Source organism: Myotis yumanensis, unplaced genomic scaffold, assembly GCF_028538775.1.
Source record: "Myotis yumanensis isolate MYYU_CA2020_CCGP unplaced genomic scaffold, mMyoYum1.0.hap1 SCAF_3, whole genome shotgun sequence".
NCBI classification, from domain to species: domain Eukaryota; kingdom Metazoa; phylum Chordata; class Mammalia; order Chiroptera; family Vespertilionidae; genus Myotis; species Myotis yumanensis.
This window is the reverse complement of record NW_027223754.1, coordinates 198,540,374-198,566,938: the sequence shown is the minus strand read 5'-3', so window position 1 is coordinate 198,566,938 and position 26,565 is coordinate 198,540,374. Positions and strand designations below refer to the sequence as shown.

Here is a 26,565-nt window from a genome sequence, read left to right as displayed (position 1 = left end):
CATCTCACAAAGGAATATATCCAAAAAGTATAAAAGAAAAAAATGTATATACATTGGAGCTGCATCAACTAGGTATAATTAAAGTAGCTAAACCTATTTCCACCTCAGGCACATTTTAAAGAACTCTTTTAAGAAAGGAAAGTTTTTTATATAGGCTAGGCATATATAACTCACAAATGGCTTTTGCTAGCAGCATAAGTACATACCATGTAGCCCTAGTTTAAAATGGCTTAGCAGCCTGTCTGGCATGGCTCAGTGGTTGAGCATCCAACTATGAACCAGAAGGTCACGGTTCGATTCTGTCAGGGCACATGCCCGGGTTCGGGCTCCATCCCCAGCATGGGGTGTGCAGGAAGCAGCTGAACAATGATTCTCAACATTGATGTTTCCATCTCTCCCTCTCCCTTCCTCTCTGAATCAATAAAAATATATTTAAAAATAAAATAAAATGACTTAGCAGATTCAGGAATATATCAGAGAGTGAAGTCAGGAGACAGAAATCACACAAGATACTTGAACAGGGCCATTTTAATAAAATAATTCATAGGTGATTATTTAAAAGTGAAAATTTTTTAGGGGTAAAATAGGCAGGTTTGGGGAGTTTTAGCAATGAGGGGGTCCATGGGGGAGGGAGGCACAGTTGGCTGGGGACTTGGAGCTGGCAAAAGGCACACATTCACAAAGAACTAAAGGGGCCAGTCTAAGGGGAAAGGAAGACACCCATTCACAGGAGATAAGGGGAAAGCCACAGGGGGAAAGAGGAAAACAGATTTTCACATGGAATGGAGAATTCTACCACAGGAGGAGGAGAAAAAGAAGGGGCCCCACATGGGTTATTTTTTTAAATATATATTTTTATTGACTTCAGAGAGGAAGGGAGAGGGAGAGAGAGTTAGAAACATCAATGAGAATCATTGATCGGCTGCCTCCTGCATGTCCCCTACTAGGAATTGAGCTTACAACCCAGGCATGTGCCCTTGACTGGAATCTAACCCAGGACCCTTCAGTCCACAGGCCCACGCTCTATCCACTAAGCCCAACCAGCAAGGGGCCCTCATGGGGTTTGAACTTTGAAGCTATTATAGTGACCAATCAGAGGAGAATATCAGGACACAAAGAACTGCAGCCTTTGTAAACCTTAGGAAAAAGGGGCTTAGTGGGCTACCCCTTTGGAACCTCCTCCCCATCTGGGAATCTGTGCTTGTTTCCCAATAAATTTCCACCTTTTCCTATACCACCTTTTGTCCGTGGCTTCATTCTTCGAATCCATCTGGACAAGGACTCGGGAAAGAAATCACCTTTGCATCCTGCCCAGAGGAAACCAGGCGTTTCCGTTTGATTTCCACGTATAGAAGAGGACTCTAAGGAGTCCAGAACAGTTGCAAAAACAAACAAAAACCCCAGCTCTATCTCTAAGCCAAAAGTGAAAAAAATGAAGGAACTGAAGACTAGGAGAGGCTCCTCACCAAGCCCCAGGCTGGGTGCTAGGGGTGGCCTCACAGGAACACAGCCTGCCAGTGCTGAAGGAACTTGTAGAGGGAATGGCCCACAGAGGACAGCTGCCTGAGGGATGGCCATGTTGCCATGGAAGTAGCCTATGGGGAGGAGCTGCACCTTGGCGGCAGGTGTCCCCTGAGATGCAATTAGCTGGAGCTCCTCTGCTGGGACCACAGGGCTCCTATGAATGGAAATGGGGAGGAGCCTAGGGCCAAGTGTCTTCTGGTTGCTACTGCTTGGCAGCGCCACCTCATCAATGATGAGAGAGAATCATTGATTGGCTGCCTCCTGCACACCCCTCACTGGGGATTGAGCCCACAACCCAGGCATGTGCCCTGACCAGGAATTGAACCGTGACCTCCTGGTTCATAGGTTGATGCTCAATCACTGAGCAACACCGGCCAGTATATTTTATATACTGGTTTGCATTATAAGATATTTCTTAGTGAATGTCACAGTTAGTTTGAAAGCCACTGATGTAATCTTTTAAATTTCTATGTAGTAGTTTGAATTCTTATTGATCTGTTTTGTTCTAAAATTATTTCAAGACCAGTAAATCACGAAGCATGAAATCACCACTTATATGGAAAGTTTTATCAAAGCTAACATTTATTTGGTGCATACTCTGTGTTTGCTCTCAGGTGCCTTCACATATATCTTTTCCTTTAATATGTAAAAGCAATCATGTGAGGTATTTTACAGGTTAAAAAGACAACATAACAAAAAACTACTTCCCCTTAACTTATTCAGGTGAAAAGAAGGGTTATAAGCATTCCAAAATAAAAACAAAAACAAACAAATCAAACCCAACCAAGTACATCATCTATTTCCATTTCCTTTGTACATCATCTACAGATATCACACACTTCAGCATTGGAAGAGCCAATTCAAACAAAAGGGAATCTTCCTTGTAATTTTTGTCTACAGGTGTTTTTTAACTTACCAATTTTCTACTCTAAGCACGAGAAACTTAAATGCTGTCAATATCTGAAATAATTTTAAGGTGATCTAGTACTTTGAAAATTCTGTTCACACAAATAAAAGTCTAAATATAGAAATTTTTCAGAGGCAATTTTTCAACAGAAAAAGGCAATGGTAACAGTTCAATTGATGGAAATGATTTAAATAAAATACCTTCAAGAAAATAAAGTGTAGGGAAATTTTTTCTGCAGATGTAGCACCATTACCTCAATAAATGAGCAAATTTCAAAATGTGAGAATTACATTTTTTTCAAATAATCTATTTCATACTTTTAAGTTCAAAGTATATGTTATTACATTAAGCTTTACTTCTAACTAAAAGTTCAACACACTGACATCAAGGTATTTTACAAAATAAAAAGCAATTTCCTAATAAACAGTGACTACTAAATTGTTACAAAGAAAAACTCTAACATTAAGCAATTTTATTCCATATGTAAACTTTTCTCAAGGGAAATATTGTGTTACAAACAAGACATAATCTGGTCAAGGTGAATGTATTAGACAAAACACTTGATCTTCCTAGTGCTTTTTATTCCTTGACTGTTTCTTCAGCATTCGAGTCCTTTTTCCAAAACCATGTAACAAAATACAGCTCATACAGAACCCCAATATAAAGCTGACTTTTTATTTTCTTAATATGTTTTTATTGATTTCAGAGAGAAGGAGGGAGAGGGACAGAGGGATAGAAACATCAATGATGAGAGACAATCAATCGTTGATTGGCTGCCTCCTGCACGCCCCCTACTGGGGACTGTGCCCACAACCCAGGCATGTGCCCCGACTGAGAATCAAAAGGTGACCTCCAGGTTCATGGATAGATGCCCAACCACTGAGCAACACTGGCCAGGTGCTGACTTTTTATTTTTTAAATTATGCTCTTACTGAATGCCGCTATCAATATTACCATCACTTTATAATCAAGTACTGTCTGGTTAAGGATATATTTAGTGTGTGTATACATATGTATTTCAATGAAAACAGTATCAGCACACTAAATGGCATATGATTTATTTTAAAGAATTGCTGGTCTCATATTTAAAAAACCACAAACTCTATGGCAGCAACTATAATACATGTATATTTCTCTGAAAGATGATTTTAAAGTGATGATATAATGGCATCATATAATTTAACAAAATAAAAATCACATTTATAACATAAGGCTCCATCTGCGATTGAATGAATAATCAAAGAAAAATATCAGAGAAAGGCTTTGAAAAATAAAGTATGTTTCCTGTTAGAAGAATTTATGCTTTCCTTCTAAAAATATCTATTTATAACATTCAAACAAAAGGTTTCTGAAATTCCTAGAAAAGAAGTAAACTTCAGTTGTAGTAATTGATGAGGTCACACTTTATCATGGTAAACTCAAAATCAATCTCTTGGTAGCCAGAAGATACAACTGCTCATTTTTATAGAAGTAAAGTTTATTACAGTTGAAACAATACAGCAGAAATCTCAAATGTTTACTCATTAAATATAGTTTAATTCTTACAAATCTCCTTTTGAAAATGCAATTCATATATACTGCAACCTCAGAATTTTGAATTCAAGTGAAATATAAAGGCAGTATTCAGGGAAATCACATCAGGGAGCTTTGTCAAATATATGTACAAATCAGTACATACCTCTCCTGTCTGGACACCATAGGAAAAAGTGATTCTAAATATATCCAACGAAATACAGAAAAATACATTACTATTTGAGGCAGACCATGCTAAAATATAATTTACAATGATTAATTTGCATTTGAGATGGTTAATAATGCCTTTAGTCTGAACCAATGAAATCAATGTTAAGTTAAATTTTGCAGTATTTGCTCAGTCTTTTGTACTAAACATTAGTTCATCTGAGAAGTAAATAAGATTGGAAAAAGTAATGATCTTTTTCTCTATGCTTATTATTTTCTCACTCAGTCATACTAAATGCAAACAATTCAACACAGCATCAAGATTTTTCACATATTAAAATGAAGACTAATGACTTGTGAAGGCAGACTATGTACCATGTAGTATTTAATAGGTAAAACTTGCAATTACCATCAACTCAATTTTTTTAAACAACAAGATTTACAAGCAAAATAAACATTTGATTAAAAAATGTTGCTATTCAAGGTACTCAGGTATCTTCTCTTTGAGATTGGTACAGGTTGGGTCTTTTAAAGACCCGGAGAGAATATGGTAAGAGGGAAAAAATTCCTCAATGCTTTAAAAAACTCTGTCAGAGGAGTCCAAACAACTACTATGCTGGCATAGAAACAGGTGTTTTCTATCTTAGAACCATTCGTTTTCCCATAGAAATAGCGTCTCAAAGCCAATTATATAAAGATGTAAATCAGTTCACACATGATTAAATTGAATCCTTTAAAAATAGGAGCAATACACCTCACCCAAATAGATCTTTTAAATCATTGCTAGCTGAACTGCTACTGGTCATAGTAGTTGGTGGCTGTGCAAAGTTCTGTGGGTTAAAGAAAGGATTGGCTTGCATACCAAAGGCAGATTGTCCCATCACGTTCATTTGTGTTCCCATTACTGAACTGCCCATTCCTGGAGACCCTTGAGGAGGTGCAAACTGATTAAGCCACTGATTTGGTTTCTGTTGTGATAACTGGTTCATGCTAACTTTGGGTTTCTGAGGGCCAAAGAGATTATTAAGAGCAGACATATCTGGGGGTCTTTGTTGAGTCTGCTTTGCACCAGCAGGAGGAACCCCCACAGCATTGAAGTTTGGCAAAGTGGAAGGTGTTCCCATTGTCATCGTGGTCACTCCAGGTGTGCTTGGACTACTGAAGAAGTTCTGGTTTGTATTAACTGGCATGTTGAATCCTGAGGTCTGAAAGCCCATGTTAGCATTTAGGCCATTTGTCAAATTTCTCTTTGTATTATCAATTGGTGTAGAAAACATCATGCCAAGGCCCATGGAAGGAACAGAAGTGAAGGTACTTGAAGCAGAACTTTTAGTGGCAGTAACAGACAGGCTGGTCAAAGATGACATATTATCCATCAATGTGTCTGTCAAGTCCTTAGTCTGAAAAATATGAGGGAATTACTTCGTCTCCAAGAATTACAAATTACTTTAAGTTAATAATCATTTGATAGATTATATTATAAAGGACAAGTTAAAATTAAGCTCAACAGTCTACACCAAGTTAGCAAACCATGCCACAGACCAAATCCAACCTATCAATACATATTTTTGTTTTTTCACAGATGAACATTTGTAGTCAACTTGCTGATAGGTAACACTAATTTTGAACTCAAATGAATTGTTGTCTTCCCCACCTTGTCCAAAAGAGAACTGTATTCTTCTCATTAGTAAATCTTTATAACAAAAATGGGACTTTATTATTTTTATATTGTGAACACTATCAAAATTTTGTGAAAATTTGTTTTCTTTGTTATTACATAAGTGATTTAAAAATATTCTAGCCCTAGCCAGTTTGGCTCAGTGGAAAGAGCGTCAGCCTGCAGACTGAAGGGTCCCAGGTTCGATTCAGGTCAAGGGCACATGCCTGGGTTGCGGACTTGGTCCCCACTGTGGACAGTGCAGGAGGCAGCCAATCACTGATTCTCTCTAACCACTGATGTTTCTATCTCTCTCTTCGTCTCCCTTCCTCTCTGAAATCAATAAACATGTATTTTAAAAAAAAAAAATATTCTGGATTTTGCATGTTGACACACAAAAATGTTTTCCAGAATTTTAGAGATTAAAAGATAACAAAAAATAATTTAAAGAAACCGTTGAAGAAAAAGTTATTTCTGAAACCAGTAAGGAATGTACACTCTCTACAAGCAGGGACTTTAATCACTGCCACAGTACCAGCGCCTATATAACACTGCCTAGAAAATAGTAGGAAATAATTCCTGGTCAGGAAATACAAAAAAAGTATTCCTAAACCAAGTTACAAGCCCAACTACAATTGAAACACCAAAATTTGAAAATTATTTTTTAGTCAAAAATACATAAATGCATATTATATTACTGATCATTTCAAAGTGAATAGTGTTGAATTAGTACCATAAGACCTAATATTTTTTAAAAAATAACCTCCTATTCATCTAGCTTCCTCTTTATTGGTAACAAGCACTATCACAAAACATTATCCACCAGGCAGGCTATTGAGGAGATGTTGGAAAATCCTTTATGCCCATACTTCTCAGAAACTGCATATTAAATAAAGTATTCTTTACAATACATTTTTATACAAACCTCAATAAGCAGATTAAATTCTCTATTACCTTACTCCTTAAGAGTAGTGTATGCTTAAAAAAAAAACAAATGAACTCTGACCTGTTTCACTGGAGCAATAGGTGTATGTACTTGGGGTTTAAGAGGCTGCTGACTTTTCAACTTCTGTGCTTGCTCCTGTTCTTTTGCTAATTTTTGTTTTTCTTCAAGTGTAAGTGATGCCTTAAAACAAAACAAAACAAAAAAATTAACTGGCAACTTCATAATTCCATTTATAAAACAGAAGATTTCTTTTTTTGTAAAGTACGTCTTGGTATGTTTGACAATACCAAATAGTTTACAAACTACTCATGTATTGGTGATTGCTACAGGTAAGTTACATTTCGAATTAACTTTAAACAAACTGCAAAAAATAATTTTTAGGCAGAAAGTTACAGAATCAGTGCTAAAATATTTCTAGTACGAAAACAATTATTATTTTAAGAACATTCAATAAATCATATTTTACAGACAATGAGAATATGATTAGGTGATTTCATTTTACAAAATTAGGAGATTTTGTTCAACTTTAGTCTATTTCACTCCAAAAATATTCATAAAAAAGCAAAGGAAGAAGTGAACAGCTTCTTTCACAATGCCTGCATCAAATTTAACATTTGTCTGTTTCTTTTACCAACCTTGCTAAACTATAAACTCACAATATGTTCTCTTACAATTTTGAAAAGCCACAATGGTTTTAAACACAAAGGTATTCTCATTTGTTGAATGAAAAAAGGAAAACTGCCCTCAGCAGAAATTCAAAATTGAAGTAGTATTTTATATTGGATGCTAACCAATATTTCAACTGCAAAGTATAATTTTATAGTTTATTATTCAAAATCAGAAGCAGAAAAAAGATATAGAATTTACCAATGGGCCAAGTACAGCAGAAAAAACAAAGGAGTTAGGCAATCTAGAAATGTTACCCTGTGGGAGGCTGTAATAAAGCAACTAAAAATCATAAGCATGTTTATTTTCAACATGGGTCAGCTCATGTTCCACTGATAACTTTTAAATTTCATAAAAATAAATAAATAACGTTTCTTGTTAAGATGCTAAACATTATTTCCCAACAAAAGTCTGTGGTTTACAGGAAGCTCTAATGTGTGTGTGTGTGTGTATATATTTGTGTGTGTGTATATATATGATAAAAAGAACAGTAGTAAAGAAACTTACTCTTTTATGTTTATTCTGTAACACATCCTCTTTATTTTCTGATTCACCACCAGTCAGAAGGTCTGCTCCAATGTTGTTAAAAACTTTGTCAATCTGATGAAATAGAAAAAAGTCAACTGCTTGAATGACGTAAAAACATATTGTGATTTTACTTTTTAAAGATCAAAAGCCCCCAAAGGAAGCATACTGTGAAGCACTTTTTACAAAAACTTAAATAATCTAAATATCTTCATACCTGAGATCCAACATTTGTAACTTTTGCCTCTTCAGAAATATTCCTTTGATTTCCTATATCCAAAGATCTGCAGGAAAATTGATAATTATGACAAAGCAATAAAAAGAAATGCATGTTTTTTAAATACGCATGCTAAAATTAATTCATCCACATGTTTATTAGAACCTGAACAAAATGCAACTTCATTCTTTAAGAAGAGTCATAAATATTTTTCACTATTTACTAGTAGTAATGTCTGCTTGCCCCATCCCACCCCCCCAATGAACATTTGTATACAAGTCTTTTTTTTTTAACTCAACATTTGGGATTTACTGCAAAATTTACTCAGGATGCATTAAAACCAGGCAAGCATGGTTCTTACCATCAGTTTATACACTGAGAGATAAGATATAATATGAGGAAAAGTCTGTAACTCTAACAATAAATGCTATAATCACTGTCATGTGGACCTTGAAAAAAAGATAGGATTTAGCCCTGACCGGTTTGGCTCAGTGGATAGAGCGTCGGCCTATGAACTCAAGGGTCCCGGGTTCGATTCCGGTCAAGGGCATGTACCTCATGTACCTCAGTTGCGGGCACATCCCCAGTGGGGGGTGTGTGGGAGGGAGCTGATCGATGTTTCTCTCTCATCGATGTTTTTAGCTCTCTATCCCTCTCCCTTCCTCTCTGTGGAAAATCAATAAAATATATTTTTTTTAGAAAGATAGGATTTATATTGGAAAAAGAAAAAGAGGGAGTGGGGTGGGGAGGGAATGGGGGGGATAAGGACACATATGTAATATTTTAATCAATAAAGATAAATAAATAAATAAATAAATAAGAAAAAGAGACGGTTCATTTATACCTTAAGTATACATGCTAGATATTAAAAATTTCTGTTATAAATTTTTAAAAATTATTTTTCAGGGTTTCTATGTTTATATAGTCAATCGATCAAGCATCATAAATATATACACACTAGAGGCCCAATGCACGAAAATTGTGCAAGAGTAGGCCTTCCTTCCCCCAGCTGCCAGCACTGGCTTCCCTCTGGCACCTGGGACCCGGGCTTATCCTCCAGCCGCCAGCAGGCACCTGGACCCAGGCTTTCCTCGCTGCCCCGGCTTCGTCCAGAAGGACGTCCAGTCCAATTAGCATATTATGCTTTTATTATTATAGATCACAGAATAGTTAGAGCACACAGGCTATTTCACATCATTCTACAATACACCTTGTGCATTTACTTCCATAAGCCTTCATCTTACATTGGGGTAGAAGCTAAAGAGTTTCTATTTGGGAACCTTGCTCACAACTGATAACAATTTTACTGATTGTCAGATGTCTTTGGCTTATGGTCAAAGTTTAACAAGTATCCTAAAACCATGTGTGTGTGTTTTTTCCTCCGGAGCAAAGAATATAGCAAAGATTTGATTTTAATAAACTGGCATTCTCCAGTGCATAACTTTTACCTTCCCCTTCTTCCTTTGAACATAAAATGAATGTTCAATAAATGTTTCTGGGGTTAGAGAAAAAAGAAAGGGGGAAATTAAAACACCAAGGTTTAATAGATTTGAAAAACATTTTTAAGTGGAGCTCTTGATGATCAACACCCTGAGTTTATAGCACCAGCAGGTAATGCTGATGAGAGATGTTCTCAGAAACAGAATTTTCTCTATGTAGAGAAAATGCTAAAATTATATCATACTATTATACTTTTGTACTCAGAAATAACATTAGATTTTCAACAACAGTCTAACTTAGTTCAATTTAATATGCTGGGATTTTTTTAATGTTTGACATATAGTCAAGCTAAAATCCATCATTTTTCCTAGTCCGTATTTCAAAAAATTAATCATTAGATAAATTTAATCTCACACTTAACCACACAAAATTCCCATGCCACCTACTTACTTCTGCTGTTCTTGCATTATATGAAGTTGCTCCAGTTTAGTCTTATGTTCAGACTCCAATCTATTAAGCATCTCTTTAATGACGGAAATGAACGAATTGAACTGGTATAACAAGAAGTTGATATGGTTATAATGTTTCAAGTTAGCAACAAATGTTATCTAATAAGATAATTCAGCAAGTGAAACATAATATCCTCTATTTTCACCAGAATATGACCTATTCATAGTATTGAGGTCACAAAAAGTATATTTAAATTCAGCATATCATAGCAAGTTTTCACAATATCTTAGTATGGTGGTGTATATAGTTGATGAGCCTTTTAACTTCCAGAAAACATGTCTCAATTAATTTTATATCCTGATTGTCTAACAGCTATTATTCATGGGTCTCATATAAATTCATCCCCAGCAGTTATTACATATTGATTTTCCTAGAGTCCAAAATAGAACATCAAAATTTGTGCATATCTAGAAGCAATCTGCTTAATAATGCAGAAAAAATATTACCATATATTCAGATTATTATAAAAATGTTTGGCCAAAGTAAGCCTTGTTTTCTAAAAAGTTAGAAATACTAAGAAGGTCCTGGCTGATTTGGCTCAGTGGATAGAGCGTCGGCCTGCGAACTGAAGGGTCCCAGGTTTGATTTCAGTTGAGGGCACATGCCTGGGTTGTTGGCTTGATCCCCAGTAGGGATCGTGCAGGAAGCAGCCAATCAAAGATTCTCTCTCATCATTGATGTTTCTCTCTCTCTCCCTCTCCCTTTCTCTCTGAAATCAATAAAAATATATTTTAAAAAAGAAATACTAAATAAATGTACATAATCTAACTTTCAAATATATCTTAATGTAGTAAACTTTGATTAAATAATTCTTATAGTCCCCTTCAGGATCATCATAAACACTATTAAATAACCAGAGGCCCAGTGCACGACATTCGGGGGGTGAGGGGGGACCTCAGCCCGGCCTACACTCTTTCACAGTCTGGGAGCCCTTGGGGGATGTCTGACTGATGGCAGTCGAGCATCCTTAGTGCTGCCACGGAAGCACGAGAGGCTCCCGCCACCACCGCTGCTGTTGCCAGCCGTCGGCCTAGCTTCTGGCTGAGTGGCACTCCCCCTGTGGGAGCACACTGACCACCAGGGGGCAGCTCCTGCATTGAGCGTCTGCCCCCTGGTGGTCAGTGTGCATCATAGCAACTGGTCATTCCACTGTTCGGTCAATTTGCATATTACCCTTTTATTATATAGGAGGATACCATATATTATAGGGAAAATCTAGAAACTTTCTTCCCCTCTCCAAATCTCATAACTACATCTTTGTGCTGAGTGCTTATACATACTGGTACACTATTTCATTAATCCTCACAACCCTTCAAAGTTGACTTATTAACATTTCTATTTTATAAATGAGGAAACTCAGGCTCAGCAAGAGAGAAACCAAATGCCCTGGCTGGTGTGGCTCAGCTGGTTGGAGAATTGGCCCCTATACCGAAAAGGTTTCTGGTCCAATCTCCGGTCAGGGCACAGACAGGAGGCAACCAATCCTGTTTCCCTCTCACATCGATGTCTCTCTTGCTTCCCCTCTCTCTAAAATCAATAAGCATGTCCTCAGGTAACTTACTCAGAGATATTAAATAACTTACATGGCATAAGTAGAATTCATACTCTGTCTCCAAAGCTTAGCTCTTTTCTACATTGCATTGCCTCTCACCAATGCTCTACCATCCCTTTATCCTTTGTCTTACCAGGAGAGTAACAAAAGGCATGTTTCCTTACTATGACTGACTCTCTGCTAATTAGTTTTTAAAACTTTTTAATGAAGTATAACATACTAACAGAAAAATATACATATAAGTGCACATCTCAAAAAATTCACAAACTGAACTTAACCAGGAGCCATATGAAGAAACAGAACATTGGCAGCACCCCAGAGATTCCTTCTGCTCTCTTCTAGTCATTTACTGCCCAGCCTACACACACCCTGTGAGTAAACACTAGTCTGGCTTCTAGCACGTAGTTTTCACTGTTTTTTCAATCCTCTTCTATGTCTACCTTCATTTGCTCAGCATTATGTTCTGACAGTCATCCACATTGCATGTAGTTGGTGTAAGAGTTAACATAGGCCTGCACTGCTCTCCTTGAAAGGCCTGCTTACGAGGTTGGCCCTTGACTGGTGTCCAGGAACTTAGCAGGTTCCCCCCATTAACTGATGATAGTGGCAAACTGTGCCTAACTGCACAAAGAATATGTTTTATGCCGAACATCTGCTTTTCTTCTGGGAGTCTGAATTTGAGTACATGACAGGCAAAGGATGCTATTGATCAGCTCCCAATAAAAGTCTCCAGGCACTGAATCGAATGAGCTTCTCTGGTTGGCAACATTTCACACATATCTTCACAACTCATTACCCGGGAAATTAGGCGCATCCTGTGTGACTCCAGCAGATGTCTCTGGAAGCTTGAGCCTGACCCCCAGCCCCTACTTTGCCTTCTCCCTTTGCTGATTTTGCTTTATATTCTTTTACCATAAGAAATCACCCATTCACTCTGGCCAGAGTGGCTCAGTGGGTGGCAGTTTGCTCCTTGCCCTTAGTCAGGGCACATGCAGGAGGCAACCAGTCGATGTGTCTCTCTCACATTGATATTTCTCTCTCTCCTTCCCTCCCTTCATTGGATCTGAAAAGCAATGGGGAAAATATCCTCACTCCTTGGGTGAGGATTTAAAAGAGAAAGAGGAAGAGAGAGAGAGAGAGAGAGAGAGAGAGAGAGAGAGAGAAATCACCCATGAATACAATTTTATGCTGAGGCCTGTGAGTCCTCCTAGGGCAGTGGTTCTCAACCTTCTGGCCCTTTAAATACAGTTCCTCATGTTGTGACCCAACCATAAAATTATTTTCGTTGCTACGTCATAACTGTAATGTTGCTACTGTTATGAATCGTAATGTAAATACCTGATATGAAGAATGATCTTAGGCGACCCCTGTGAAAGGGTCCTTCGACCGCCAAAGGGTTGCAATCCACAGGTTGAGAACCGCTGTCCCAGGGAATCACTGAATCTGGAGCGGTCTTCAAAACCCTCCCAAACACTGTTGTGATTGTGTTTTAATTGCTGTGTGAAATTTCCTGTTTTTCCATCAAATGCTAAATATGTATTTTCCTAAGTTACTTTATCGTTTTCACATAATGCATAATATACTTAGATTATTTTACATCAGAACTGACAGAGGAGTCTTGAATTAGGAACTCTATCCATAAAATATACAGAAAAGCGAGCACTCTAAGTTAGACCACTAACTATTGTAAAATGCCATAAGGTATGAATCAAAATATTTCTGTTGATGAAAATAGGCCCCTTGCCGAAACCGGTTTGGCTCAGTGGATAGAGCATCGGCTTGTGGACTGAAGGGTCCCAGGTTCGATTCCGGTCAAGGGCATGTTCCTGGGTTGCGGGCACATCCCCAGTAGGAGATGTGCAGGAGGCAGCTGATCGATGTTTCTCTCTCATCGATGTTTCTAACTCTCTATCTCTCTCCCTTCCTCTCTGTAAAAAAATCAATAAAATATATTTTTTAAAAAAAAGAAAATAGGCCCCTAAAAAAATCAACCATAAACCTGAACAAATCTAACACCACATTTCAAATGAAATTATATATCCTAAAATAAGCATTAGGGAATATTTTAAATAATAAATATAAGAACAGAAATGCCGAAACCGGTTTGGCTCGGTGGATAGAGCATTGGCCTGCGGACTGAAAGGTCCCGGGTTCGATTCCGGTCAAGGGCATATACCTGGGCTGCGGGCACATCCCCAGTAGGGGGTGTGCAGGAGGCAGCTGATCGATGTTTCTCTCTCATCGATATTTCTAACTCTCTATCTTTCTCCCTTCCTCTCTGTAAAAAAATCAATAAAAAATATATTTAAAAAATAAATAAATAAATAAATAAATATAAGAACAGAAATAACCCAAAGTTGAAGACTATCTTGGACATATGAGCATCCTAATTTTTCCTCAACATTCACTTTGTCCCTTTTTTGCCAATCATACCCTCAACTGTGTCATCCAAGATACAAAGAAACTTAACAAGCTGAAACGGTTGTAATTAACCTAGTTATTAATAATAGGAAAGGAGCAAGTGGAAGCCAGCTATTACAAGCATGTCATTTAGGCAGCTTTACCAGGAAACTACAACTTTACCCTCCCAGGGGTCCAACAAAGGGAAGATAGATACACACCCAGTAAAGCTAGGGGGACTAGCGAAGGTGCTTGCTATCAATCACACTTAGGGACAGAGGTGGCTGGCCAGAATGGGGGTGGCCACTGCAAGGGCGCAAAAATTTGGGATACTTAATTCTCGGAACAAAGAAGCTTGCTTTCTTATGCTCTTGGGACTCTTGGGACTTATGTGACTCTGGGCTTGTGGAGCTCCCTTGCATTCACCCACATGGTCCATGGCCATGTAAACCCCACACACAATGGGCTAATGGACTGCAACTAGCCTGATGCTGAACTGGACCCAGCTCCAACATGGAAAGGAAACTCTGGACACTGGCTTTACCTTTAGCTTTACTGAAACACCAGCTATATATCTTCTATGACTGGACTAAGGGGAATGGTACCTTGGAAATCTAGGGATGTAATTCCAGGCAAATAAAAATCACTCATTCTCCTGTGCAAGTCTTAGAAAATTCTTTTCTCAAGATACTGTAAGAACTACACCCCCAGCACTCAGTGGGGAAAAGGACCCCCGACTTGGCCATATAACAAAGCCCAAAACTAAAATCTAGGAACACAAACTTTCAGAGGCTTACCCTACCACTTCAATGAAATTTGGGGTCTGATTCATGTCATACATTTCTCTAATTCCAAAATTCCATTTACTCAGCACTGTCCCCTTATGCCCAAAGCTCTCTTGCCTAACTCTCAGCTTTGCTCTAATTCACTTTCAGTCCTTAATTCCGAATCTTGCCTGCCTATCCATTTCTGAACTCAGTTTAACAGTAATCTTTCCCAGTCTTTTCTATTAACCATTAGTTCTATGGTGAACAAACTATGCCATTACTTTGTATCTCAAATTTTCTCTCAATAAATATTTTTGTTTCTGGCACTGCACTAACTGCTGAAGATATATTGAAGAATAAGCTATAAAAACCTGCCTTCCAGGACAGTCAGGCACATAAGAACATACTGTGATAACTACAGTGATAAAGGTATGCAGAGAGGCAATTTTATAATACTCTTTGAACACATTACCCTTTGCTCAAACATTTACCATACCTTGAAAGTCTGAATACCTAAATCATACCTATTCTAGACTAATTTATCATATCACTACTCCCCTATTGTATTATAGGTACCTTTCGTTCAAATTAAATTCTTCATTCCCAGTGGCAGATAGGATAGAATGGTTCCCTGTCATTTCATTCTGCTACTCATGCCTTTGTGCCCCTGTCTTTGAGCATTGACAGGACCTGTGATCTGCCTGTAACCAACAGAGCACGGCAAAGGTAATGGAATGTCATTTCCTTGATTACTTTATAAGACTGTAATTTCCATCTTCCTAGCAGATTCCCTCTCTTTCTGGCTTTGATAAAACATAAGTTTCCATGTTGGAGAGATCCATGAAGCAAGGAATTGACAGTTGCATCCATCTAACAGAGAGCTAGTGACTGAGGCCCTCAGTCCAACAGCCCAAAAGGAACTGAATCCTATCAACAGCCATGTAATGAGCTTAGAGGCAGATCCTTACACCAGCCGAGCCTTCAGGTGAGACCTAGCCTTTGATGGCAGAAGTAAGAGAATCTGAGCAGAGAACCCAGGCTCTGGTTTGGCTGACCCACAGAAACTGTGAGATAAGTGCTTGTTGTTTTAAACCATCAAGTTTATGGTGACTTGCTATAGAACAATAATGAATACATACCCCAGACGCATTACATTAATATTTCTTTGTTCATGTCTACTTCCTAGCCCCAAATGTAAAGTAGCCCCAAATCCTATACATCTTTCAACATTCTGCTCATTTACTATCTCCCAATGAAGCATCCAACAATCCATCCTTCCACCTCACATACCCCTTACTTCAAACCCAAAGCTTTCACTTAACTCTGTGACATAGTTTTCCTTGTTTTACTAATACAAATATGTACGGCCCGGTGCACGAAATTCGTGCACAGGGGTGGGGAGGTGTGTCCCTCAGCCCAGCCTGCCCCCTCTCTAATCTGGGACCCCTCAAGGGATGTCTGACTGCCCGGTGGGATCAGGCCTAAATGGGCAGTCGGACATCGCTTTCACAATCCAGGACTGCTGGCTCCCAACTGCTCACCTGCCTGCCTGATTGCCCCTAACCACTCCTCCGCCAGCCTGATTGATGCCTAACTGCTCCCCTGCTGGCCCAATTGCCCCTAACTGCGCTTTTGCCAGTCTGATCACCCATAACTGCCCTCCACTGCCGGCCTGGTTGCCCCCAACTGCCCTCCCTTGCAGGCCTGGTTGCCCCCAACTGCCCTCCCCTGCAGGCCTGGGTTCCCCCAGCTGCCCTCCCCTGCAGGGCTGGGTCTCCCCCAACAGCCCTCCCCTGCAGAGCTGGGTTTCCCCCAACTGTCCTTCCCTGCAGGCCTGATCGCCCATAACTGCCCTCACCTGCCGGCAATCTTGTGGCGACTATCTTGTGTCCATGTGGGGGTGACCATCTTGTGTGTTGGAGTGATGGTCAATTTGCATATTACTCTTTTATTAGGTAGGCTATTTAATGCCAAAAAAAAAAAAACAGTAAGCTGAATAAAGTGAATGACGCACAAAACTCCTCCTACCTGGTTGAGATTAAGATTATTTTCAATACTCAGAGGAATCAGATGAGGCAATACTTTTCCAGCCAGCTGCTCTTTGGTGATTCCCAACTTCTTATGAGTAAAAGTACATTTGTAAATGCCTGATAGAAAAGAATAAGAAAATTTTATAATTCAATACCACTAATTAATAGAAATCAGGAAAACAGCTTATCTATATGAAATCTCTTGACAATCAGTTTAGCTACAAATGTTTCCTTATCAGTGCTTAGTATGAGAATGCTCTTACATATGGCATATAGAATGATTTCAGCTTTGTCATCAGTTTAGATTTAAACACCAGGACATATTTATCCTGTAGTCTTTGGTTTAAGAGCACATGTAATAATAGCATAACATTAAAAGTCTATCAGAACTAGGTACAGTTCTTACAGTGCAACAGGAATATTACAGAATACCCTCTACCCTGAAAACATTTAGATATATATTTCAGACCTCTCACTCAAGTAGAGACATCAACTTCAAAGTGTATAGGTAGAGCTCCTACACATTTATTCACATCTTTAACCAATGACACTCCACATGTTTGAACCTTAATAATTTAATTCATCTCCACACAACCCTCCATTGTCTCACCAATTTACTGGACCTTCAAGACTACTGGTTACAACTACTCACAAACCCTGCATTTGATCAACAGAGCACATTTACTCCTCGTTCTCTAGATGTTTTTGTGTTGTAAGCATTTCGAATATAATCCAAAACTAGTAGCACACCATCTCCTATTATTCTGTTAATGTACACTTTACTTATATACTGAAAGAATAATTTTATTGTGAACGTACTGAATGCTTGTTTGTTAGGCACTATGTTAATTACTTTCTCTTCAGTTTTCTCCCTGAATTCTCACAGGACTCCACTTATAATGATGTTATTTTCATCCTCATTTGATAGATGAAGAAACAGATTGGGACTAAGGCTCTTTCCACTATTACAAACACCTTCTCAAGAAGACTAATTTCTTTGAGTTCACAAGTTTCATACCATATCCCAAAAGTGCTACGTTTCCAGAGGTCCACAATAAATTACTTGCTGACCATTCCTGCAAATATTTACTGAGGGCTTTCTATAGACCAGACACTATTACAGGTGTTAAAAATACATGGCTGAGCAATATAGTTTTTCTTCAAAATTAACGACGAACTTCAATTTAGTAACAAGTGAACTTTTAATTGTTTTTGTGATTTCATAATTATGTCTGCTTCTCTTAGTAGAGTAGACCTCCGGCATTTCCAGATTGGATTCTCATAACTTTAACTGTTCACAAACAATTTCAGAGTTCTTGACATAGTAATCTGTAATTATTTTGATAGAATAAAACATGCCATAAGGCTAATATACTTTATCAGCACATTACTTAGCAGAGAAACAGTGCTTAAGATTTAAACATATCTAAATTAAAAACCAACCCTGGCTAGTGTTGCTCAGTGATTAGAGTGTCATCTGAAGCACTGAAGGTTCACAGGTTGGATTCCCAGTCAAAAACATGTACCTGGGTTCCAGGTTTAATCCCCAGCCCCAGTCGGGGCGTGTGTGAGGCAACCCATTGATGTGCTGTCTCCCCATAGATGTTCTTCTCTCTCTCTCCCTCCTCCCTTCCTTCTACACTCTCTAAATATCAATGGAAAAAATATCCTCAGGTGAGAATTTAAAACAAACAAACAAAAAACCAAACCAGCTCCATCTCTTATCAGTTGTGTATTCTTTAAGAACTTACTTCACTTCTGAGCCTCAGTTTACTATTGTAAAACAAAAATAACAGTATCTATATCTCATTGGATTTTGGAAAGTACAAAATATGATAATGCAGAGAAAATACTTAGCATAGCGCCTCTTACAAATTGGGTACCAAATAAACATTAGGACTAGTAAGACTAGTATCATTATTTCAAGTAACTTTGTTTGCCTCTCTTTTTTAGTACCATTTACAGGGCAAACTATATGCTATCATGGTATTTGTGAAGCTAGAATTCCCAAATGTCTTATTCCTTTGTAAATGTCAAGGTTCTACTGCTTTTGCTAAAATTAACACAAAGAAAAGTTATATCATGGCATTTATCCCATCATTCTCCAATTACTGAATGCTATATATGTGAAAGTAGAGTACAATGGTCCTATAGAGTGAAAAATGTATTTGCATGACTGTAAAATGATAAAGTAGTATCAAATGACAGTAAGTTTTCAGCTACCTAAAATCCCCATGAGGACTGCAGGTTCCTTTGATGGAATTTGTTGTAAGAAGGGCAGGATATCATCAAGTACAAACCACTTATCCAAGTATTCCAAAATCTTTCCTAAGCATACTAATGAATTTACACGAACCTATTAAAAGAGGTAAATTGAATTAGTCATTTAAAGTCTTTATAATATAAACAAAATATTTAAGTATTTAATCTTCATATAGGTATGTTAAAAATAACTCAAGAATAAAAGTAGGTTTAAAAGTTCTCATCCTTTATTAATATAAGAAATTCACATATTTACTAACTCCCCTGACTTGTTTCAGAAAAATATTTATGATGGCTTTACCAGGATACTAGTTAGCTAAAGGTATGGATTGACTTCAGTTTTGTATCATTTTAAATAAAGTGAATTAGGATTTAAGAAGCTTTACTACTAGTATATGTGTTTACTGTACTAAGACCATTTATTTGGGGCATCTGAGTCATAAAAAGGACTACATTCTCCCACCAAGTAATCAATCTTACTGGGCTTCCAGTATTTTTCTGTAACTCAGGTTCAATTCATTCTTTAACTAAATATTTTAACAACATGCAAAGAGAATCTATATTTGTCCTACATAAAATTTTCTGTTTCTAAGTATATTTTTAATACAGTTATTAAAATCTGATATTCAGGAACTCTTTTATTAAAAATTCTATCATTCACTTGATTATTTTGGTAAATATTTCACACTCTATTTTTTTAGCTGGAATTTGTAAAGACAGAATACTCTGAGCCAGGATCTTATCAATAAAACTCCATTTATTAAAAATAAAAATAAAGTAAAATAAGAACAGCAGAAAACAGTTTAGTTTAAAAAGCACTGTATTTCTGCAAGAAAGACGAAAATATTTTTCTGAAAAATAATGTGTAATTGTTTTCTGAAACCCAAACACAAGGGATTTTATAAATTCAAAATTATATCTAACGGCTGAACTTGCTCTTAGTTTAATAACAGGAATTGCTGCATTCTTTATATATGTATGTATGTGTATAGATACACACAAAGACATATGAACTAAAAAAAGTTTACTTTTATTTTCTTTCATGATATATAAAATATTAGTCATGTGAGTCATGAAGAAATAGAGCTCTTGGAATATTTTATCTATCTCTGCATAGAATTTATTTCTTCTTAATCTTCAGGAAACTGTATTAAAATATAATTTTAACTCATGATTCACATTTCAGGAATTTCCTAGCATATTTAAACCTTAGAGGTCTATGTCTATGAATGCAATTCAAGCATTCACATTTGCCACTGTGAAGGTAAGAGCACTGAGTATGATAATATAAAATGCAAATCCATTTCAGTTACTGTTGTAAATCCATTCATTATAATTCCTTATAAACAGCATGCCTTTAAGGGCTCAGTTGGCATGTTTAAAGGGGATATAAACATCCCTGGGCATTACAGATTATTTAAGTACCCATGCTTCCCACCTCACTGCATATGTAGTTAGAACTCAACTAGAAAATCTATTTTAACAACATGTATGCTGCCATAAAATACTATGTGATTTTTAAAAGGGCATTTTGAAAACTGAGTTTTAAGCATATATTACTACCATGTAGTCTGAAAATTTAATCTTAAAATTAGAAAATTTCAGAGAAATGGACTGCATTTCAAAATTCTTTTAATGTTGATGAAGACAGACACTCAGAGAAGTACAGTGACTTGCCTAAGGGTATAAGAATTAGTAGCAGAGTCAGAATAAGAACTCATGTTTTTTTACTTCATTTCATACAAGTTCATTTCAGTAAAATTATATTTTTTTCCTACTTTAGTGTTGTTTTTCATCTGAGTCTTTCTACCAAACAGAAAAACAAAAATAAATAAAACAAAAATAAATGAACTAAAATGGATTAGATGGCTATAAGGTAAAAGTATTTATCATTTAAACTTATTTTGCCTATAAATCTATTAAGCTATAAATATTTACTTTTACTTAAATTCACATTTCAACCCCGCCCCCCCCCCCCGCCGCCCAAAATTGATGAGCTCTCCAAGGAACTATCTTTTCTAAATGCAAATTTAATGCTATGGCCGTTATTAAACATCAAAATAAGAACTGATCAGGTGAAGGAAGGACATTTCTCTCTTTTTTCTAAAGCTGGTATTTGCGGCGAAAAGAGAATTTAATGTTACTTCTATAAAAAAATATCAATGAGATAATTCTTATGATTCAGAGTTAGAGAAAAGGTTGGGAACATTTATTGCCTCCAATATGAGATCACGAGAACTTTGTTATTTATCCTACCACCCTGACTACCAAATAACTTGGTATTAAAATTCTGTATTCAAGAAGACAACCACCCTTACTCTAGACTTTTTAGCACAACTATTTTCCCCATTAATAATCTTATTAATTTATTTTTTATTGTACTTTACTCTTTTTTGAAAGTAAGCAAATAAGTGAGGCATAAAAATATTTAGAATAGATGACTAAAAATAAAGGCAGTTTATAAAAGGAAGTCATTCAAAAAGTGTTTAGGCTTATACACCAAGTTAAACTCTCATGATTACTTTAAAACTACCATCAAAATAGTGAATTAAAGCAGAAAAGGATTAAGGAAAAAAAAGTACTCAAATTTCTTATTAAAGCACTCAAAATTAGGGGATAATGAATAAGATCAGGGACGTATTACTGTGAAATTATACATCAGGGGAAATTATAACTACTGCTCACTTTTATAGTACTTTAGCAATTACCTATAGCCAAGACAAAATACATGAACACTATAAAAGGGTTATTACACAATAATAAAATTATTTAAACAAATGAGAAAAGAAAATCAAAAATTAATACGCAATTACTTACAGCAAGGGAAGATGTTTGTAGACATGCATTTTTAATTCTTGGTATCAAAGCATTTTTCATGGATGGGTAGTCTATAAGATTTGCAAAGGTTGGAATGATGTTTAGACAGAGTTCCTATTAAGAAAATTAATTGGATCAGTCTTAAGGACTCATCTTTTTTCTCACATATTAGAAAATATTTTGCATTTGCATGGCTAATTTGTCACATAGTTTGAAGTAAACTTTTATGTAAATTACATCATTTTGTCCTTTCAATAAGTATTTGAAAGAATAGTTATTTTCAGTTTTCAATTTTACAGATGAGAAAACAGGCTCAGAAGACCTTACTCAAAATTATACTAGGTCCTAAAACTAGCATCTGATACCACAATTCCCTGGTCTCATTCCTAATTTCTTTCCCTGATAACAGAATTCTTCATTTATTTTTAAAAATAGAAAACTTCAGAATACCTAAGTTTTGCTATCTTTCACAAAGACATGAAATTAAAAACAAAGTCATGTAAAACTATTCCTCTTAAATAAGGAATTCTTAGCTGCTACATATATCCATGATGGAATGAAATATAAACATTTTTTAAAATATATTTTAAAAGATTGTTTAATAATATTGGGGAGAAAATGCAATAAGACACTATTATATAGTCCCAATTTTTAAAATGTGTATGTATATTCGTCTGTCTACAGGCTTAGGATAAAAGCCTGGAAGGATACCTAGAAATGTTAACTGTAGGCATCTCTGAGAGATTTTAATTTTCTTTATATTTTAAAGTACTTTCAAATTCTGAAACTTAAGCAAGTATAACTCATAGAAACAAGTAAAAGTTATTTAAAACATTCTTGTTAACTAATGCCATGCCACAGTGTAAATAATTGGAACTGGGAACTCTGAGGATAACAGGAAAAAAGGAAGATGACTGAGGATAAGTGGACTAAGTGTGATAAGGAAAAGAACAAAAATGGCTGAGAACTAACTGGCTGAAGAAGATCTCAGATACCTTAGAAGGGCCAGAATGATCCTTGTAGCAAAGCATAGCAGAGGGATTACTAAAGAAAATGGAAGTATAAATGTGTATCAGAGGAGTTTTTGACAATACTTGTTAAACACATTCATTTGTAGTTAGCAGATAGAAACAAGTTAACTACTAAGAATCTGTTATCAAAATACTGGGAAGCATTTTATGTAGTTTAACTTATCCCCAGATTTTCAAAAGGCAAATAGAGTTATATGTTTATATCCACTCAGAACTATAATAATTACATGGATGGCATCACTGAGGATAAGAAATACAAACTACATTTAAGGACCCATTTTCCACAGGTGGGAGACAATTAACAAGGGTGAGTAGTGAGAAACTGTCCTCATTATCAAAGGGTACCTTCTTGAGGAAGATCAGTTTTTAACTGATAAAGGGAGGGGAGAAAGAAAGAGAACTATGATGTTAATCTAGCAGTAGGTTACAAAGAGGCAAATCTTGAATTATGATTAAATCACTTAGCAAAAGGAGAGGAGAGCTCTCTCCATAGGAGGAGACAGGATGAAGAACCCAAGAACAGGATTAGCACATTCTCAGGAACTTCTGCCTCGTATTTATACTTTTTCTGTAATTGGTAGTGGGGAGAGGAGAATGAACATAGCTTCTATGTTTAATGTTAAGGTAAATAATGTAAGAAAACTGGTACAGATAAAGATTTCTATTAATGCCTCTAAGGACCCTAACTCTTGTTAACCATCTCCTACTTTTCCAAATGTATTTCTAATCTCTCTCTAGCCCAGCCGTGGGCAAACTACGGCCCGTGGGCCGGATCTGGCCCGTTTGAAATGAATAAAACTAAAAAAAAAAAAGACCGTACCCTTTTATGTAATGACGTTTACTTTGAATTTATATTATTTCACACAAACACTCCATCCATGCTTTTGTTCCAGCCCTCCGGTCCAGTTTAAGAATCCATTGTGGCCCTCGAGTCAAAAAGTTTGCCCACCCCTGCTCTAGCCTGTTAAATACATCAAACTTCTACTTTAAAAATATCACTCCAAAAATGAATTTCAGAAGTTCCTTTCCAGCTGTGTACCTTCATAAAGCTTGAGGAAAAGATTTTTGTTTCTTGCTCTTGCTCTAGGAATCTCCCAAAGCATAGACAGGCTTTAACTTTATCAGACTCTTACCAAGCAAGGTTTGATGCAAGTTAATTGAACTGGTGACTAAACACTTATCCTATATAATAAAAGCCTAATATGCAAATCGACCGAAAGCGGAATGACCGGTCGTTATGACGCACAATGACCACCAGGGAGCAGACACTCAACACAGGAGCTGCCCTCAGCCCGCAGGCCCCAGGCCAGCCAAGGCAGGTACCAGTGGGTGGCCCCTGATCGCCCCGCTGGTCGCCCTGCAGAGGGAAGCAACTGGTGGCAGCGGCGGGGCCAGTGAGTGGACGGCACCAGGCCAGTCAAGGCAGGTACCATGGGGGTCCCCCCCAATCACCCTGCCAGTCGCCCTGCAGAGGGAGGCGACCGGCAGTGGCAGTGGGGGCCAGAGCCAGTGAGCGGGCAGAGCCAGGCCAGCCAAGGTGGGTGCCAGCAGGGGGCCCCAATTGCCTGCCAGTAACCTCGCAGAGGGAGGCAACCAGTGGCAGGGGGTGGGGCCGGCAAGTGGGCGGGGGGCGGGGCTGGCAAGTGGGCCCCCCCCCCGATTACCCCGCCAGTCACCCCAAAGATCGGCCCTTATCACCGGCTAGGCCTAGGGACCCACCCCTGCACGAATTTCGTGCACCGGGCCATTAGTATTGAATAATATCATACATGTTGGTTTAACTATTTCAATAAAATACTGGCTGATACCTACTGGCAAAACTAACCCCTTATTAAGAAAAAATGGCCTTTTTAGGTCACTTAACCTTTCCTCTCCTTCCTAATCTCACTGACTATAAAATCAGGTTGGCTACACAAGGCCTGTGGGAATGTTTCAAGAAGCTTTAAGTGACTGCCTGGTACTGGCACAAGAACAGACATATAGACCAGTGGAATAGAATAGAGAGTCCAGAAATTAGCCCGAACCAATATGCTCAATTAATTTTTGACAAAGGAGGCATGAACATACAATGGAGCCAAGATAGTCTCTTCAATAAATGGTGTTGGGAAAATTGGATAGATATATGCAAGAAAATGAAACTAGACCACCAACTTACACCATACACAAGAATAAACTCAAAATGGATAAAGGACTTAAATGTACGACAGGAAACCATAAAAATTCTAGAAGAATACAAAGGCAACAAAATCTCAGACTTATGCCAAAACAATTTCTTCACTGATACAGCTCCTAGGGCAGTTGAAACTAAAGAGAAACTGAACAAATGGGACTACATCAAAATAAAAAGCTTCTGCACAGCAAAAGAAACCATCAACAAAACAACAAGAAAACCCACCTCTTGGGAAAACATATTTGCCAACGTCATATCTGATAAGGGCTTAATCTCCAAAATTTATAGGGAACTCATACAACTTAACAAAAAGAAGATAAACAATCCAATCAAAAAATGGGCAAAGGATCTAAATAGACACCTTTCAAAAGAGGACATTCAGAAAGCCAAGAGGCATATGAAAACATGCTCAAAGTCACTAATCATCCGAGAGATGCAAATCAAAACAACAATGAGGTACCATCTCACACCTGTCAGAATGGCCATCATCAACAAATCAACAAACGACAAGTGCTGGAGAGGATGTGGAGAAAAAGGAACACTTGTGCACTGCTGGTGGGAATGCAGACTGGTGCAGCCACTATGGAAGGCAGTATGGAGGTTCCTCAAAAAATTGGAAATGGAACTCCCATTTGACCCTGTGATCCCACTACTAGGAATATATCCCAAGAAACCAGAAACACCTATCAGAAAGGATATATGTAACCAGATGTTCATAGCAGCACAATTCACCATAGCTAAGATCTGGAAACAGCCTAAGTGCCCATCAGTAGATGAATGGATTAGAAAACTGTGGTACATCTACACGATGGAATACTATGCTGCTGTTAAAAAGAAGGAACTCCTACCATTTGCAACATCATGGATGGAACTGGAGAGCATAATGCTAAGTGAAACAAGCCAGTCAATGAAGGAAAAATACCACATGATCTCACTCATTCATGGATAATAAACACCATTACAAACTTTTGAACAATAATAGATACAGAGGCAGAGCTGCCTCAAACTGATTGTCAAACTGCAGTGGGAAGGCCAGAGAGAGTTGGGGGGCAGGAGGGAGGGGAGTAAGAGATCAACCGAAGGACTTGTATGCATGCATATAAGCATAACTAATGGACATAAGACACTGGGGGGTAAGGGAAGGTAGGGGTTTGTCAAGGGCGGGGGGCGGGGGGGGGAAAAAAGGACACTTATGTAATACCCTTTGTAATACTTTAAGCGAAAAATAAAAAAAAAAAAAAAAAAAAAAAAAAAAAAAAAAAAAAGAAGCTTTAAGTGACAACTCCTTTGGAAAGGGCTAAAAAGTAGTACACCTTCTCCAATCATCCCATGTCATTTGGACAAAAGCAACATATCCTTGCCTTTTAGAAAGCATGCCCTTATAAAAAAAAATTTTAAACTTCACAACTTTAAACAAAAGAACTTAGCAGAAAAGGACTGAAATGAGTCAAAAAAGTGACCTTT

General features: G+C 37.4%; 1 protein-coding gene across 1 annotated transcript in view; it reads right to left on the bottom strand.

The window, feature by feature from the left end:
- Positions 1 to 2,088: 2,088 nt before the first annotated feature.
- The window catches only part of SCYL2 (SCY1 like pseudokinase 2), a 56,206-nt gene continuing 31,729 nt past the window's right edge, over positions 2,089 to 26,565 (bottom strand). The window contains exons 11-18 of the mRNA XM_070410894.1: positions 21,901 to 22,014; positions 19,045 to 19,177; positions 16,820 to 16,938; positions 10,013 to 10,113; positions 8,123 to 8,189; positions 7,888 to 7,980; positions 6,775 to 6,894; positions 2,089 to 5,511 (exon numbers count right to left, since the gene is read on the bottom strand). Coding sequence (XP_070266995.1) covers positions 4,867 to 5,511; positions 6,775 to 6,894; positions 7,888 to 7,980; positions 8,123 to 8,189; positions 10,013 to 10,113; positions 16,820 to 16,938; positions 19,045 to 19,177; positions 21,901 to 22,014 — 1,392 coding nt within the window. The 3' untranslated portion in view covers positions 2,089 to 4,866. The remainder of the gene's footprint in view (positions 5,512 to 6,774; positions 6,895 to 7,887; positions 7,981 to 8,122; positions 8,190 to 10,012; positions 10,114 to 16,819; positions 16,939 to 19,044; positions 19,178 to 21,900; positions 22,015 to 26,565) is intronic.